The sequence below is a fragment of the Poecilia latipinna genome, unplaced genomic scaffold, assembly GCF_001443285.1.
Source record: "Poecilia latipinna isolate Pla-1442-1.1 unplaced genomic scaffold, P_latipinna-1.0 Scaffold1706, whole genome shotgun sequence".
In the NCBI taxonomy this organism is placed as follows: Eukaryota; Metazoa; Chordata; class Actinopteri; order Cyprinodontiformes; family Poeciliidae; genus Poecilia; species Poecilia latipinna.
In genome coordinates this window covers 43,397-61,257 of record NW_015114322.1, presented here as the reverse complement: position 1 = coordinate 61,257, position 17,861 = coordinate 43,397, and the positions used below count along the sequence as shown (strand labels likewise).

Sequence of the window (17,861 nt, the reverse complement as noted above, 5' to 3'; positions counted from 1 at the left end):
ATCTCCTTTCCTCTTAAGTCGAGTCCAAGGAACTGTCAGTAATAACTGATTATTTGATCGTAAAGTTCTGGACATAGACCGGAAATTTAAAAGGTCCCGAAGATAAGGGGGGGCTGACCCACTTAAAACTTTAAAAGTTAACAAAAGAATCTTAAAATCTATTCGGTAAAAGACAGGCAGCCAGTGTAAAGATGCCAGAGTTGGCCTTATATGGTCATGCTTCCTGGTTCCTGTAAGAAGCCGTGCTGCTGCGTTCCTGTAAGAAGCCGTGCTGCTGTGTTCTGGATCATTTGAAGTCGCTGAATGTGCGATTTTTCCATCTCTCTATATAAAGAGTTGCAGTAATCCAGTCGAGTTGTTATGAAGGCATGGATGAGTCCTTCAAAGTCCTTGAAACAGAAGTAAGATTTAACTTTTGCTAAAAGCCGAAGGTGGTAAAAACTCGATTTAACGACAGAAGGTTCATTTCAGCCAACAGGAGGCATCGTTCGTGTTCTGACTCCATCATTATGGTTTGTTCAGTTTTCCAAGTGAGACTATAGAGCCTTAGTGACACCTAGTGGACATTGTTCACGTATTGCATGGTGTCGATTGTCCTTCAGACACTTTTGTTCCTTGGACACTATTTGTCTGTAAGTTCATTTCATTAATTGTAATTTCACTATTGTGTTATATTTTATGTTTCCCAACCAAAATTGAATCGTTAGCTGCTAATTAAATTCTTGTTTTAATGGCTTGTCATCAAATGGCTTTCTTAGAAATAAGAAGCGAAGCTGATGAACTTTAAAACGTTCATTTCATATTTCTATGAATAATTACATCTTTCCCCTGAGAAGGAAATGTGTTGCATTTTATTTGAATGAATATCTGCCTCAGTTATTCCTGGACCTTCTCACTGATTGGTGGTTTAACAGTTTTGTATGAGTTTAGTGACAAAGATACTCAAACAAGAGACGGTACCAGCTTTACTTTCTGTGTATTTAGGCTCTTAATGTCAGTTTTACTTCAGATATTCTCCATGACATGTTTTATGAATGCTGAAGAATTAAAATAGTTTCATTCATCAGCATTTTATTATATTTGTTCATATTTTTTCCTAAGTTCTTACTTATTTGTTTTTCTGTGTAACTTGACTCATTTGGCTGTAGAAGCTCAGTTTGTATTAATGGAGCTGACAGAGTTCAAGAGTCAGCAGGTCTTTAATGAAGCAGGTCATTAATATTCATGAGACTCTAACTGGTTCACCTGCATCCTGTTGCTTCAGCTCACATCTTTTATTCTTTATCCAGATTGTGTTTCTGCAGGTTGTCAGAGATCAGCTGTTCTTCTCTGGCCTCAGCTCTGAAGTCCAGCCAACATCTGACTCAGCTGAACCTGAGAGGAAACGACCTGAAGGAGTCAGGAGTTCACCAGCTGGAGGATCTTTCAAAAAGTCCAGACAAACAAATCGATCATTTGTAAGTAAATGTTATCAGTGAGTCCAGCTGCTGTCAGCATGTTGAACTAAACCAGTTCCCATCAAAGCTCCAGTGTTCCCAGTAAAGCTGCAGCTTCTCAGTGGTTCAGGCTTCCTGATTGGACACAGAGACAGCAATCAGCCAATCAGAGGAGCAGCAGCTTGCTGTGTTCCTGTGTTTGTGTTGGTGTGAAGATGAGTGTTGTTGCTGTGTCCATGTCTCCAGGACGTCCAGCTGGACTCCAGCGTCCAGCCGTCCAGCATGTCTAGAGACAGTGGTCCTCATTCATCAAACTGTGGCAGCAGCAGATCTGATCTCAGATCTGTTTGTTCTCTCAGTTCAACAGGAAACAGCTGATCAGGTTGATGTTGGTCACAGCTCTGAGATCAGTCTGACTGCAGCCTGGAAACCACTGGAAACTCTGGTTTCACAAACCATCATTCATTTAGTCAGCAGCTGCTCTTTCTGCTGGATGTGCTGCGTCACTGACTGCTGCTGCTGGAGAGAAGCTGGAAACTCACTGATCTGATCTCTGCTTCTTTCTTCTCTCTGCAGATTTTGGTGATTAACTTTGTAAAGTAGAGAATCGTCTCTGTTTCCTGCTGATCCTCAGAAGCTGCAGCAGTTTGAGTCTGAAGAGACTCTGACTGGATCATGATGATTCTGAATTGAAAGATTTTGTTACAATTTCTTTTATCCTGTCTTGACATTTATTGTCTGTTTGTCTCTTTGGATAAATTTTGATCAAATTCAATCTAAACTCCATTTAGTGGCTTAATTTGATCTGATCTTGATTCAACTGTAATTTTTTTTTTCATATTTCAATAAATATGAATAAAGTTAAATTCAGTCGGCTGCATTTTGCTTCATCCTGATGTTTCTGGATGTTTTTATATTTTAGGTGTTTTCTGCACATTCTTGTGCAGCTCTGCTGATTTTATCTGCTGCAAACAGCTCAGTGAGTCGATGATGGTTTCAGTTGGAGGAGAAACTTTCCTTGTTGATTTTAATGAAGTTATTTTTTTCATTGTTTCTGAAGGTAAAATATTAAACTCCTCCTGAGTCCCAGAGCCTTAGAAGCCGATGTGAATAATTCTCGTTTCCTCTGACGCGTTACGCTGAGGTTCTGTCAGCTTCATGGTGTTGGATGAGTTCTGATGAAGTGATTAAAGGTCCAACAGTGGTCCAGACCTGCGTCACTGAAACTGATCAAAATTCATGTTAATCACAGTTAATTCATAATTTACCAAGAGTGTAAATATATTATATTCACAATAAAACGCCATCATTGGTTAAATATTCAAAGAATAAAACAAAAACACAACAAAACCTCAGTGCTTTATTTGCCTTCAGCTCATTTTCCTTCAAAACTGGACAAGTTGGATTTTATTCTTATCGTCTTCAAGTGGAATATTTTTATCTGTAAGACTACAGTACACAGATATGAAACACAAATGCTTTAATTTAACCCCTACATTATGAAAATGTAATTATGATCAGAACCAAAGTGAAGAAGCTACATTTCTACATACAGTAATCAATAAAAATGCATAGATAATTTATACTTTACAGCATTAATAAAAATAATGCTGTCAGTTATTGAATCATCAAACTTAAACCATAAGTTAGAGGGATCCGTCCAAATCTGATGGTACAAACTGTAATCTGGGTGTTTTTTCATTTTCTGCATCTTTCTTGACAAATATGAAAATCTACTAAAGTCTCTGCAGCAACAAACCATCTTATCTCGACTTTTATTTCCAAACAAAGAAATTCACTTTATTTTACTTCACTTTTCCTCATTTTTCAACATATTTAGGAACAAAACGTTCCACAAACTCATCCTGTCCAACATTTCAACTTCAACATGCAAATCAGTGAGCAGCAGCAGCAGCTTGTGATAAACTAACACATTTCAATCAGACACAGTAACACAAACAGAAATGACCAAATCCTGAATGTTCTGGAAACAGATCATCCCAGTGATTCCAGGAATCTGTTCTTGTCTCAATGTTCAGCCATGTTAAGGTGATTCCATCTGCTTGTTTGCTTCTCTCCACTGTTTCTACCATCAGACATCAGCAGACACATCATGCTCTCTCTGTGGTCCAAAGAAAACTGGCAGCTGTCCTGTTTATGACAGCTGCTTCATGTCGTACATGGGCACCTCAGACTCGGCCGGCTTGGCCTCGTCTTCAGCCGCCCTGGCTGCTGCTGGGCTGCTCCTACGGCCTTTCGGAGGAGGAACTGGACCGGCTGCCTCTGCAGCTCCCTCTGCTCCTTCCTGACCCTCAGCCACAGTCCTCTCTTTCTTCAGGTTCAGCTTCGCCGGGACCGTCTTGGTGAAGGTCTCCTTCAGCTTCTCACCTGACTGGCGGATCTTCTCGCGCCTTTCGGCCGTTACGATTCGCTCGCCGAGTTTGTTGACTTTGGTGCCCAGGTTCTCGCGGGTTTTGCTCATGTTCTCCTTGGAGAAGGTGGCTTTGAAGCTCTCGATGCGTGTCAAGCCTGTCTTCTTCATCCGACCGGCTGATGAGGAGTCTGCTTCCTCCACAACCATGTACTCTTCGTCCGACTCTGGAGGAAGCTCAAACTTGTCTGGTTCCACCTCAGGCCTTGCTGCAGCTGCACCGCTGGACTCTGCCGGCTCGTTGCCTGGTGTGATCGCTTTAACTTCCTGGTCACCCTGAGAAACAGTAACAGATCAAATATCAGCATCTAGATGTTGCACTGACTTCTTTCTCAGACAGTTTAATGATGATGTCAGGTTTAAATCTGTCGCTGGTCACAATGTGTCATCCAGACTTGGGGTGAGTGTGCAGGTCTTGATCCTGCCTCCAGAAATAAACTGCAGCACCTGTTTCTGCAGCTCAGCGCCGGGCTGCAGGAAGCTAAACATATCAGAGAGCTGCAGCTTCCAGCTGCATCACAGCGCGACTGTCGCTAACAGGTCAGGTTTCAGAAAAATGTTGAAGAATGAGCAGCAAACTGACTCAGACTGATGATTAAACAGACCTCAGTCATTCATACTGGGATCAGTGGAAAGGCCAGTAAACAGACTAAATGTTTGGATCAACCATGGTAGTTAAAATCACATCCCTAAATACCCAAACTAAACGGTTGATGCAGCCAAACGGGACAGACGGACAGAATGAACTTTCAGGACCATAAATCTTCTAAGCCTGAACCAAATCGACCCGTCAGGAAAAACCCACTGAGATCATGGATGAAGTTTCTTTGTAAATATTATTGGAATATTGACCAAGTGAAATGTCATAAACCAGTAAATTGGAATCATGTTAATGGGAGAACCAGCATCTATGATTTCATGCATCACTGACACCTGATAGGCTGACATTTCCTGCCTGCCATAACCGAGCTGCACGGTGAGCCAACATGTAGCTTCAGCTGCTAACAAGCTGGCAGCTAGCAAAGTTAGGACATCTGCACCTGGAGGGCTGTTAGCTTATTGTCCAAAGAAAAACAACAATAATCTGCATCATGAAGGAAGGTAAAGTATTAACTAAGGTTTAGTCAAGAACAAATGAAACCTGCAGGTTTTGTAGCATAATGTTCACCAACTGCGATAAAACTTAACAGGGAAATGGTCGTTTAACTCAGAGAACCACGTCTGTCCTGCTAAATATCAAGAAATGTTAATCCAAGCAAATGCATAAAAACTTTCCCCAATTGGTTCAACTTAAAGCTGCAGGTAGCAGCTCAGAAACACTGATTGGCCAAAGGTTAGCAGGGATGAGCAGAGCGCTATATTAGGAGATGGTGGAGGCTCAGACTCAGAATAACTCGGCCCTCAGCTGGCTCAGTCATTTATCTGCAGCAGCTCTGGGCTCAACACATGCTGCTCTCTGAACAGTAACTTTGGGACATTTATATTTGGCTACCAGCTCCTACCTTCAGGTCTGAGACTTGATGTGGGGATGCAGGAAAATCTCTGAGTGGTTTTTCTGTAGGTCTTGGTTTACATGCATGACTGGATTTGAGCTCTTTTCTGTTCAAACGGCTTAATGAAAGGAAAACAAAGTAACTATAGAAAAGCTTTTGCTGAATAGTGTGCAGGCAACCAAAACTACATCCAAACCTCACACTGCTGTTATTTTCCTGTTTCATTTTCAGATGCAACATGCTGCCAATGAATGGTTTCAAAATGTAGTTGATTGATTTAAAGCAGCCAAAATGTTTTATTTCTCCAATAAACCATTAGTAGCTCAGATCTGACGTCTCTGCAGAACTAAAATAACCGAGACGCCGTCACGCTGGCAGCTGCTGAGGAGTAAAATGAGGCCTGATGACATTTGACCTCCAACATTCATGTCAAATAAACTCAGATTTGGATTAAAAGAGACATAAAAACAAAGATAAATTTCCTAAAACCTTTTCTAAAACTGTAGAGATTAAATGAAATTCTGATGAAACAAACTTTGGTATCAATAAAATTAGTTTCTTCAGCTTTCACTGAGTGGAAAATTCTTCTGTATTTACATCCCTTAAATGAATTATTCTCCTCTTAACATGACTAAGGTGATTTTTTTCCATTAAAAACTTAAATTTGCTCGTCAACAGGTCTGACCTTCTGCTGCTGTGAGTTTCTAAAAGCAGTTTAGAAACTTTTCACTGTTTGAACAGTGACGGTCCTGATTGACCCGATCAGTCGATGCTCCAATCATTTCCTACCTAAAGCTGTAAGACGGCCGTCCGATTTGGTAAGTCAGGAATGTAGCAGCTGAATTTATGCATCATGTTTTTGTTCTAATTCAGCCATGTCTCTTGAATCTGTTGATTGTTTTCCATGCAGCTGACATTAAGCTGCATGCAGAGTTTTAGGAGTTTTTCCAGAGCCAACAAACATCAGAATCATTGTAAATGTTGGTCCAGTGAGCCTCACCTGGTAAATGACCACCCTGAACTTGTTCTTGGCGAGCAGGTCTCCCTGCGTGGCCTCCACCTTCTTCACCCTGAGGTTCTGGTTCTCCACCCGCACCCTGACATCCTTGATGTGGCAGCTGACCTTGCGGGTCTTCTCCAGCAGCCGGCTGACCGTGGAGCTGGTGTTTGCGTGATCGTTGGTGAGTTTGACGACGTCGGCCTGGATGGTTTTCACTGTGTTCTCCAGCTCCAGCTGACGCTCCTCCATGCGCTGCTGTGTGGCCTGGACGTTGTCCATGAGGCCCGCCACGCGCTCCAGCAGCGCCATGATGCCGCCGGCATCATCTCCGCCTCCTGCTGGCAGCACCGGTTTGTCCGTCATTCTTGCTGGCTGGTTGGTCTTTTAACTGTCTGGTCAGTTGGTGGCTTGAATTCAACGATCCAAATGAAATGAAAGAAGAGATGAAGGGAGATAAAAGCCCTGCAGAATCTGTGAAAGTTAGAGGTGATAAAGAATCAAGAACCACAGCATGAGGGTTGAGGTAGTGGGATACAGAAGAGACGGCGAGAAGGCAGAAGGACCAGCTCACCCCTCTACAACTGGAGGTTGACCCTGATGGCGTTCGGATCAAGTTAAAGTCTCCACCCTGTTGGACCTGGAGGGAGGGCTGGAGGAGCTGAAGTAACCTGAGCCAAAGAAACACCAAGAGGATGAATGAGCTGCACTGATATTCAGCCAATACCTTTACAATATATTTGCAGATTTTAAAGAAACAAGACTCAAATATTGATCTTTATGCCAAGTTTTTACTGGCATGAAGACTAAAATCGTCCGTCATCCTGGAGAAACTGACCAATCAGACAGAAAGTAAAGCCAGTCGTTCAGACCAGTGATGGTAAAGAGTGGCATGTTTCCCAGTGTTTCTCTGTTCTCCACTGCTAAAAATACAGCAGCGGTAAAGCGACTCCCTCTGCTTGTTTCAGAGATCAGAGTATTAAAAGCTGGAAACCCCCACCATGTCTGTCATCCGACAACTTTTCACTTCTTCTGTCATAATCCTTCGCTCCAGGTTTAGACCTTCTTTCGCCTCCCACAGTTGGACAACTGACAGGTCAGGTTTCATCAAGGCGTTCTTCAGGCACATGCTGCCATGGCGGCCATCTTGGTAGAAAGCAGGTACTTAAAAATGGTCCAAATGGGGCGTGGCCTGTAGTGGGAGGAGCAAACAGTTCAGACGTCTTTTAAACGAAACAGAAAATGAGTTTAAATATTTTACTATTTATTTAACAGAAACTGAAATTCTTGAGTTTGTTGATATGAATCAGACACGGAAAACTATGAGACACTGGAGCCTCTAGAGGCCAACAGTGGTACTGCACTCTACAACTCTAACATTAAATTACCTGATCAATATTGTACATATTGATCCATCAGAAAACTACAACTCTCATAGCTAACAGCTAAAAACTTCATCAGGTGTTTTTCAGTTCCTTGAGCTGCTGTGCTATAATTATTAAGAATAAAGAGCATTTATAATGTCGTAATGAGCATTTCTGTAGATCAACACACGTTAGTGACAAAACCAATTCAAACCTAATTCAAAACTAACAGCTTGTAGAGCAGCTGAGTGATAAACAGAGGAAAGATGATGAGAACAGGTGTGGAAAACAAGAGAAGAAGGAATCAGACAGTCGGGGACTCCCCACCAGCTGCTGCCTATAATTATCCTGCTATATTTATCCCACCGGATTATTGGCACCGATTTTCACTTCTGATTCACTTCAGTTGTTTCAGTTTTACAGGCCAGCAGCCGATTGATTCAGTGAAGAAAAGGCAAAATTTCTACTTCAGATCAATAAAGTTATGATTGTTCCAGAGCCCAACATAACTAATAATGTGCATCATAAAGTTCCACTAATCTCACCAATTACCATGTTGGTGCTTTCAATAGAACAAATGTATAATTATTAATTGTATAAACATACAATGTTCTTCAGGTTTAAAAATGAAAATCATTGTTATCACCAATAATTAACTTTGTGTGTTTATGAATTATAATAATTACCTTCCTGCTGCAGAAATCACCTGTCCTTTTAATCTTCATGTTCCTGTAAACATGTCCGTTCAACCTAAACTACAGAAAACTGAAAACATTTTGTGATTGAAGACTCTGACTGGCATTTTAAATATTATCCAACACTCCTGATCTGGACTGATTTACTTACTGAAACTCCTGTGAAGAACTTTTATTTTAGTGAACAATCCTGGATTTAATATGCAGAATCAGAGAAAGAACGGAAAACCAAGACCCAGAGGTTCAAACATCATAATTTAATTCTAGTTCAGCTACAGCACAGTCTAAACAACTTCACTGGTTCATGCAGGACGCAACATTACAGTAAAATCAGGCCCAGACCCTGCAGGATCCACATCCCAGAGACCTCTGACCTCCGGTCAGCGAACATGGAGGACCATGTGGCCAGCTTATCGATCTACTCTTCCTACCACAGCAAAACACTTCGTACCATCGTTACAAATTATATATGAAAAACAAGCGTTTTAAATTATCCTCGGCTCGTCCAAACACGCACAAACACATCCGCACCATAAACAATGGCGTCATCTGAAAATGAAGCAACAATTATAATAAAAATAATAATAACAACCTGTACACGTTAGCTTGTACCTCATTAATTATTAAGCAGTAGAAAAAACAGCATTTTGGTTTTCAGGTGCATCTCATCATAAACAGAATAAAGAACAAAATGTTACATTTTCAGTTTGTGACCCTGTGAGACGCAGCAAAACAGAAAACAAACAGCAGAGGGCGCCATTGGTCCCTGATCACCCTGGAGTCCAGGTACAGAGCGCCCCCTGGAGGGTGAAGGCCCAACAACACGCTCAGGAAAAAGTTGGGCCTGATGAAATGATTTACAGAATTAAACTAACAAATCCTTAATGTTAGAAAAAAAGACAAATCTGAGCTTTTATATCACATTGAAAGGCAAAACTTTAAATATGGAACAAAAACATGATTTTACTTTCCAGAGAAACAATAATAATGTCAGATATAAAACCATAAACAAAACGGGAACAAAATGCTTAGAAGATTAATCTGAAAACCAAATCCAGGTTTTCTGTTCCTGAGTTCAGCAGCTCAGGATCGCTCTGAAATGGAGAAGAAAAAACAAAACGCCTCGACACCAGATCTGGACGGATTACCAGCATATTCAGAACATCTCCACCGTTTCCCCAAAGGAAACGGATAAAGCAGCAGAAACGCACCGACCTGGACCGCTCCGCTCAGAGGAACCAGAACTTTAGGTGTTTCTGTAAACAATGAAATGTTTTAACTGCAGCTGATCATAATCTGAGATTATCAACCAGCTGCTGCCAGAGATCCGAAAGCAGATCTGAACAAAGTTTAAATGTCAGGGTTTCAAATAAACGGGTAGTTTTAATAATTTGATGAGCAGGAGAGACACAGATCAGAGCCAGACGTCACCAGATCTTCATCTGAGTGGCTCGAATATTAATCAGCAGGAAAAATACAGAAAAATGTTTTTCTCTGATCATTTAATGTTTAAATCACAACCAGTTTTCAATCAGTTACATTAGTTTAGCAATAATGAATCAATACTATGGAGGCAAATTATGAAGGATGAACCCTTCATCCATCCATCATCCAACCATCATCCATCCATCGGTCTGGAGTTGCTGGTGAGTATGAACTTATAATTCTCTATTTTTCAGTTGGATTTCAAAGATCAACATCATGTAAAATAACCTCCNTCAGCAGTTTGTTTCCACTGTGGACTTGAGTGGAACCTGCAGAGGAAGCAGACTGGATGCTGAAAGTGTGTGTAGGTGTGTGAGCTTGGAGCTCAGTGTGTTCACTGCAACACGTTAAGATGAGAGCAGAGAGGAAGCTGCTCTGAACATGACTGAAGGCCCTGCTGCTCTTTCTGCTGGATGTGCTGCGTCACTGACTGCTGCTGGAGAGAAGCTGGAAACACTCACTGATCTGATCTCTGTTGCTGCCTCTTCTCTCTGCAGGTGGGGGTCGTGACCTTCCTCAGGGAGATGAGCTGGGCCATGTCCTGATGAAGCTGCAGCAGTTTGAGTTTAGAGAATATAACTTCATCATAATGATCTTAGTTTTTTTCCATATTATTTTCCAAAATTATATTCAGTTTAATGTCATCACCTAAATAGTTCATGGTTTTTATACTTATGTATGATCAGGTTTGGGGGCTTCTTTTGCCCTCCTCCTGCGGTCTGTGGTGAGAGTTTAATTTTTAAATGAGCACAAACATTACACTTCTAGAACAGCCTTTCCAAAGCTTGTCTTGTTTGAAGTTTTTGGATTACATTTAAAAGCAGTGTGTCATTTGAACTTAGTAATTTTCTTTTCTTTTCCTTTTTTATCAGATGTCAGGAAAAGTGGTCAAAGATCCAGGCAGAATGATCATAATGGCTCTGAGCCTCTTTGTATAAATATTAGGCAGTGGTTGAAAGAAAATCTACAATAAATTCAAACTTTTCTTTCAGTTTTTGCATGTTAAATAAAAATTCAATTATTGAAACGTCTAGCTCAGGTGTCGGCAACCCAAAATGTTGAAAGAGCCATATTGGACAAAAAACAACCAAAAACAAATATGTCTGGAGCCTTTAATTAAAACCCTTTACCCGTATTTTCCGGACTATAGTGCGCACCATACTATAAGCCGCACCGACAATTTCTTTGGAAAAAAAATTCCGTCACTCTCAGTTTTCCATAAGGACCCAGCAGAGGGCAGCAGAGGGCCGCAGCCCTCCATCTCCATGGCTTCGTTCACACCGAGCTGAAGTGCAGCGGCTTTATTTCCCTCCTGCAGTGGCAGATCGACAGCCCTCAACTTAAAAGCTGCATCATATGAGTTTGAAAACATTTCTTCATCGTGCCTGCTGCTAGCTTGGCTGCTAGCATGTGCTTGTTCTAAATGAAAACTAGCGCGTTCTTCTTTGATTTCCAATTTTGACTTCCAATGATTCACTTCCTGGTGGTTGAAGAAAAATCCACAGAAAAGCCGCACTGGGCAATAAGCCACATGGTTCAAAAAGTGGGGGAAAAGTAGCAGCTTATAATCTGAAAAATACGGTAATTTCTTCATTTATTCTTCAGTTTTGTTTTTCATGTATTTGAATTTAGTTGCCTTTAATTAGCTTTCCTTCTCCCCTTGGTTTATTGATTATGTCCTCTTGAGGAGATCTTGTTTTTATTATTCATGTCACCTCAGTCTGCCGGTTTGGCTCAACTGCAGCTGCATCAGTTTGTGATTAATCATCTGCATCTCTTTGTCACCTGCTTTCTGCTGGAATCCTCTGCTGACCTTTCATTGTTTGGCTGTATCTCCGCCCATGCTCCATGTCCTTTTCTCCACCAGTGTTTTTGTAAGTCTTAAAATTATCTTTTTGCCAAAATAAGATTTCTGCACTTTTATCCCAATAGCTCCAATCACCAAAGTAATATCAAACCTGGGTAAATGCAGATACGTGGCTTTTAATTGTGAAAGCCACGTATCTATGTTCTGCCGTTATGTTACGGCAGAACAGAACTCCAACTTCAGTGCCTTTCAGTCAGTTCTAGACATCCTAATTAGTGTGCCTACCATGAACTATCCCTAGAACAGGCAAGTCTGTCTTTCTTACTAATAGGAGGCAACAAACTACCGTATTACAGCAGCGACGGAGACCTGCTGCTGCAGGGCAGAGCTGCATGCTGTGTGTTGGAGTCATGGCAGCAAACCAGCAAAAGGCAAAAAAGAAAAGAAAAACTTTGTGCAGTTAACGACTAGTAAGTTGAGTAATTCTGTCGGATAAATATAATGTTAGCTGAATGATGACTGGTTAATACATGCCAATATATCACATTAAGCTTGTTAAGTAGAATTGGCTAGTAATGTTGTCTATTCTCAGAGGTAGGTAGTACTAGTTATATTTACTTGAGTAACATTTTTGGGGAAAAATATGTAGTTTTACTGCACTATACTAATGGTATTATTTTAGTAATGCCACAAACTATTGCTACTTACTTGATTGATTTTGCATTTAAAGACATAAACTTCAGAGACGGGAAACATTAAAATGTTTCCCGTCTCTGAAGTTTGTCTAAGAATCTATGCTTAGACATAAATAATTCTTACATTTCTGGAACATAGGAGCTAATGTTTATGCAAAACTGATTTACAGCATTTTCTACATGACACTGCTTACATCATTGTTTATTTTGTATTGGTAAACAACTTGTAATGTATTATTATATTTTAACGGTGGCACAAATGTTTATGTATTTATATAAAATTAAAAGCCTCATTTTCTGTGTCCTCTCAAAATAAGCCATTTCTCCCCAAGTTAAATTAGTCTGGAGCCAGATCTGAATTGGAATCTGAAGTTTCAATCACTGAATATATAACACTATTAAGTGCTATTAATATAACACTTAATAGTGTTATATTAAGTTAATTGGTGTTAATATAACTGAATAACTTGATAAGGACTGAATCTGCCATTTCTAAGTGAGTCACACAAAGTATGATTGTTATATTGTGCAGCCAAGAGGGGACAGGTTTGAAGAATTTAAGAGGAACACCAAATGAGTGACATGTTTTTAGCCCAAAAGAGAGAGCTTGTAAACATTTCACCAATGGGGGGCAGTACAGGTTTTTTCTGTCCCATTTTATGAAAACGACAGCAGAAAAAGGAAAGATGCATTTGTCCTGCTGGGTTTAGACAGGCTACATTTGTTTCAAATACTCTACCTGTTGGGTTTGTGGTTCACATTGACAAAATCAAAAGAATGTTTTGTTGTACTCGTAAAAATGTAAGACTTCAAGACCATCTGTGTTGATTTGAAGGATTTGAACAGGATTTCCTGTAAGTCTAACAAGGAAGCGACACTAGACTTCTCCCGCTCGTTAAGCTTGTTCAAAGCAAGGAGAAAAGGTTATTCAGGGTAAGTTTTACTTCCTCATTCCTTTTCTTCCTGTCATACCCACTGAATGGGCTCCATCTTTTTGTAAGAGCCAGAGGCGGAACATAGCTCAAGCTTAACTCCATTTGAAGCTAAATGTCAGTTTCCAGACTCCAGGAAACTGTACTTCCATGTCTCTTCCACAAACAAATGCTGTTTTATAAAAAGCTGCTGCCGTTGCTGCAGGATGAAATAATGTGAATACCAGTTAGACAAAGTTAGTTAGTTTTTAAACTTTTACTTGACTTCTGATTCCAGGACAGCTGACACCAATAAGCTAGATCAGCTCTCAGGGTGTAGACTCTGAATTAAACATATCCATCAGGACTTTAAGAAGCCATCCTCTGTATTCTTGCTGCCTTAAAGCTGGAGTATGTAACTTTTATGTATAACATTTTTTCACATTTTTGAAACTTTTTCTTATTGTAGCAGTGTGATAATTATTTTTTTAATTTAAAGGGTTTGCCCCTTTAAATTAAAATTGACCTTCAGAAAGTAACTAGAGGTTTTAATGGTTAAATACACAAAAAGCAACAGGTCCAGACAGTTTGTCTCCTTTCCTTCTCAAGAACCTTACAGAGGAGCTTTCTCCCAGCCTGTCATAAACCTTTTCAGTTTTCCATGGACCCTCATTAATGCCAAATATCTGGAAGAAATCAGTTGTTAATCCAATTCCAAACATTGGCACTCGCCTCCATTGTAATTGAATCATTTGAGACTCCTATAGGAGCTATTACAAAAGGAGGTGGAGCCAATATTGATCCTTTTCGACGTGCATATGCTAACAGACACAGCACAAAAAATGCTATTCTGATACTAGCACACCTTGTGCTAAAGCACCTCAAGAACTCTACAGCATATGCAAGACCTCGTTTTGTTCATCTTAGTTCAGCATTTAATTAAGTTAAAACATTCGTTTTAAAAATAGTTCAGTTGAAGGTGAATCTTTTTTAATTAAGTGATAGTATTCTTTTGTAATTAAACAGATCTCAGCAAGCAAAATGCAATTCTGTTCTCTGATCCCAAATTAAGTAGCTTCATCTCTGTCATGAGAAACACTCTGACTTATTCCAATGAACCATTGCTGCTCCTACTGTACCAACCCAACAGCAACTGCCATTGTCTTTTGAGTCCTTCTATTTTAGTTCGAGGTCAGCTCTTAGATAAACTGTCGTGAAATGTCAGTGCCAGCACCAAACTGAAGCAGGATCATCTGACGATCCGTTTATGAGACAGATTCTTGAGAATCGGCTTTTTGTTTTACATCTCACTGAGCAGCTAACAGAACCACGGTTAATGATTTCTTTCTCAAACAGATGGAAGTTCCTCCAGAGGGGGAGGAGGACACAGCAGGGCCTCTGGGATCCAGCTGTCTGTCTCTGAAAAGTGATTGGTCCAAAGGAGATCCTCCAAACTTTAGTAATGACCCTGAGCCCTGTGGGTCAAAGTAAGAAACCAGTTTCTGATTAATCTTACTTATCTTTTTTGACTTGAGACATATGTTCTGTTGTTTCAGTCTTTTTCTTATGTTTATGTTGAACAACTGCTGTGTGATTCTTTTAGTTTCAGAGCTCAGTTTGCTTGAGTCTGAAAGCATCGCTCCGTACTGCTCCAGGTGGTTTTGCAGCAGGTTCAGGCACTTGTTGACAACATACTTCATATCTGAAACATGTTTACCGTTGTAGATATTGCTTTGTCTCAGACTGAACTATTTAACAGTTTCATGAAAAAACACAATCTTTCTATGGTATAAATCCAGGTTTGTGGTTAACTCAGATCAAGTCAACCAAATATTCCAAAGAACATTTTGAAATTATATAAAAATGTTTTGTTATGGACTCTTGGGTCATTTTTGGTTTTATTTCAATTTTAATGCATTAATTACATTAATTATAAAGTATATTTAAATGCCAGTGATGTTTTTAGTGAATAGGTTTTCTTGCTACAAACATAGTTAGAATGAAGCAGCAGTGATGTTAGACATGATCTGTCAAACATCTTCTGGTGTTCTATCAGTACTATAACACTATTTTTATGTTTCAGAGGCCAAAGCCACATACAAACATCAGCAGCTTCAGGATCCAGCTGTGTGTCTCTGAAGTCCATAGAATCACCTCTGGCCTTTAGCCAAGAATCTGCATCATCTGGAACAAAGTAAGGCCATTTTCCTTCTCTGATGGTGAAAAATTAGCTTTTGAGATTAATCTCGGTGTGACAATCAGCAGTGTCGCACCCTGATATTTCTCATCAAGAATATCTTTATCTAATGAAGAACTTTCTTCACAGAGGAAGGAAGAGGAGTGGTGATTTTGTGGAGGACCAGCCGTCCTGCTGTGCTTTGTGCCAGCGTGGCTTAAAGGATCCAGTCTCTACCTGTTGTGGCCACTGGTTCTGCAGACAGTGCATGACCTCACACACGGACCCATTTTCTTCAGTAGGACGCTCCTCTTATCCCCAGTGTGGAAAAAGATCTAGAAGCATAGCTGGTCAACAGATGGCCAATCAGAGCAGCACTCTCCATAGTAAGACATTTCTGTGATACTGTTTTGTCTCATCAGTAAGTTCATGTCTTGTAGATTTCTTTTAGTACAGCTATGCTTCCACGCCTTTTTACAGTTTTCAAGACAATGAGCAAATAAGTGGTCTCCATTCAAATTAGCTTATTTGTAAATCTGCATGTCATAAAGCAGTGGTCCCCAAACTTTTTCCTGTGAGGGCCACATAACTTTTCCCTTCTCTGGTGGGGGACGGAGATTGTTGGGGGCGGGGTGCGTTTCTCGATTGATTTTTACCCAGAAAGCACATGGGCAAAAACCATGAGTGAAACGGTCACTGGGACTGACTAGTATATACAGAGGCGCAAAAAGTGGGTATGCAGCGTATGCAACGCATAGGGGCGCAGCACCAGAGGGGGCGCCAAAACCCCGTCTGGAGGGGGCGACGCGCCGATTATGTTTTCCCATACAGTTCAGCGCCGCACGCTCCTTCACCTCTCGCACATAACGAGGTACATGTAGCGAGTTATAGGGTTAGGGGGTATGTTTTCGCATCCACCTGAATAATGTGCAGTTGTGCCACTGAGTATATATTCCATTGAGGGAATGTAACTTTACCATATTAATTTCTCATATGTTAACATAAAGGCTCGTTTTGAAGTATAAGCTGCTACTTACAGGGAATGCGCCGTTCATAACAGACAAGTGTGTTCATCTGCTCTACCGTTAGCAAACAACCAAACTGATTAAATAACATAAAAGTCAAGCAGTTCCCTAAAACTCCAACAGATGGCAGCAATGCGCCCCACAGTTTACAGGACACACTTCCTGCTAAAGAGCCCCCTGGTGGTTGAAGAAAAATCCACATATAAACCGGAAAATACAATAAATGAAAAAAAATCTGAATGCTCTCTGGTATTGTTCAGGGGGCCGGACCAAATGTGGAGGCGGGCCGGATCCGGCCCGCAGGCCGTAGTTTGGGGAGCACTGTCATAAAGTGTCAAGCAGTATATAGTCGATTAAGTCCAATAATGCAGAAAGTTTCAAAGCACATCAAATACATTCTCATCCATTGCTACAAAATAATTTATTGTAATTAATAAAAAAAATTCTAATTAAGGAAACCAAGCTAATTGCTTCAGGTCACTGACCGCAGCAGTCATTCATCCTGAAGCAGAATTTAAAAGTGAGAAGTTGGTGGCATCATGTAGCTTCCTCTGTAGCAATCCCTCTGACTCAGCATGTATGTGATGTCAATAGAACATAGAGCTCTAAGTCTGCTTCCTGTTTGGACCACAGGATTTTCATTCAAAGTGAGACGACTGGCTCTTCAGATAAGGCTTTCTTCAAAATGTTCATAATTTATCAGTGAACATTATGACTGGCTGTCTCGTTTTCTTGATTGCAGTGAGACAACCAGAGGCTAAATAAATGTATGTGGTCAAATTCTGCTGTAAATAGTGAGATCAGGGAGGAGACAAGAGAAAATTAATCCAACTTTTTTTTGACAAATTTTCACACTAAAGTAACACAAGTATATGGGGACATGAACACATTTTCAGAATTTTCTAGACATGATTCATGATTTGAAGAATGGCTATATTTCAGCTTAGCTCAATTTCTGGAGCTAACCTATTCTGCCCCTTGGAAGGCATTAGTCCATAGTTCCTGGTATCTTAGTGTTTGACCAAACAAAAGGATGTCAGCAGGAGGAGAAGAAAAAACAAATGACGATTTAAAATTTTAGGTATTTTTTAAAATAGAATGATTTACTTTTTCTCGTGTTTGGTTTTTCAGCAGACTTTGACCGGCAGGAGGTTTTAGAGGAACATAAGATCAGTCTGAGGAGGAGATGCGAATGTGTGACTGAAGGAAGTGATGAAACAGGAAGTAGAACCCTCCTCAACAAGATCTACACTGATCTCTACATCACAGAGGGTCAGAGTGAAGAGGTTAATACCCAACATGAGGTGAAGCAGCTGGAGAGAGCTTCCAAGATCCAGAACCTCCAT

General features: G+C 40.5%; 2 protein-coding genes across 2 annotated transcripts in view; one reads left to right on the top strand and one right to left on the bottom strand.

Moving 5' to 3' along the window:
* The window catches only part of LOC106964714 (protein NLRC3-like), a 17,394-nt gene extending 14,351 nt beyond the window's left edge, over nucleotides 1–3,043 (top strand). The window contains exons 7-8 of the mRNA XM_015060385.1: nucleotides 1,290–1,457; nucleotides 2,013–3,043. Coding sequence (XP_014915871.1) covers nucleotides 1,290–1,457; nucleotides 2,013–2,022 — 178 coding nt within the window. The 3' untranslated portion in view covers nucleotides 2,023–3,043. The remainder of the gene's footprint in view (nucleotides 1–1,289; nucleotides 1,458–2,012) is intronic.
* A 531-nt stretch (nucleotides 3,044–3,574) lies between these two features.
* On the bottom strand, nucleotides 3,575–6,961 carry cavin4b (caveolae associated protein 4b). Its single transcript, XM_015060383.1, has 2 exons — nucleotides 6,361–6,961; nucleotides 3,575–4,143 (listed from the first exon to the last, which is right to left on the bottom strand). The coding sequence occupies exons 1-2, from the start codon at nucleotides 6,721–6,723 to the stop codon at nucleotides 3,592–3,594; spliced, it is 915 nt and encodes a 304-aa protein (XP_014915869.1). The 5' UTR covers nucleotides 6,724–6,961; the 3' UTR covers nucleotides 3,575–3,591.
* Nucleotides 6,962–17,861: the final 10,900 nt, after the last annotated feature.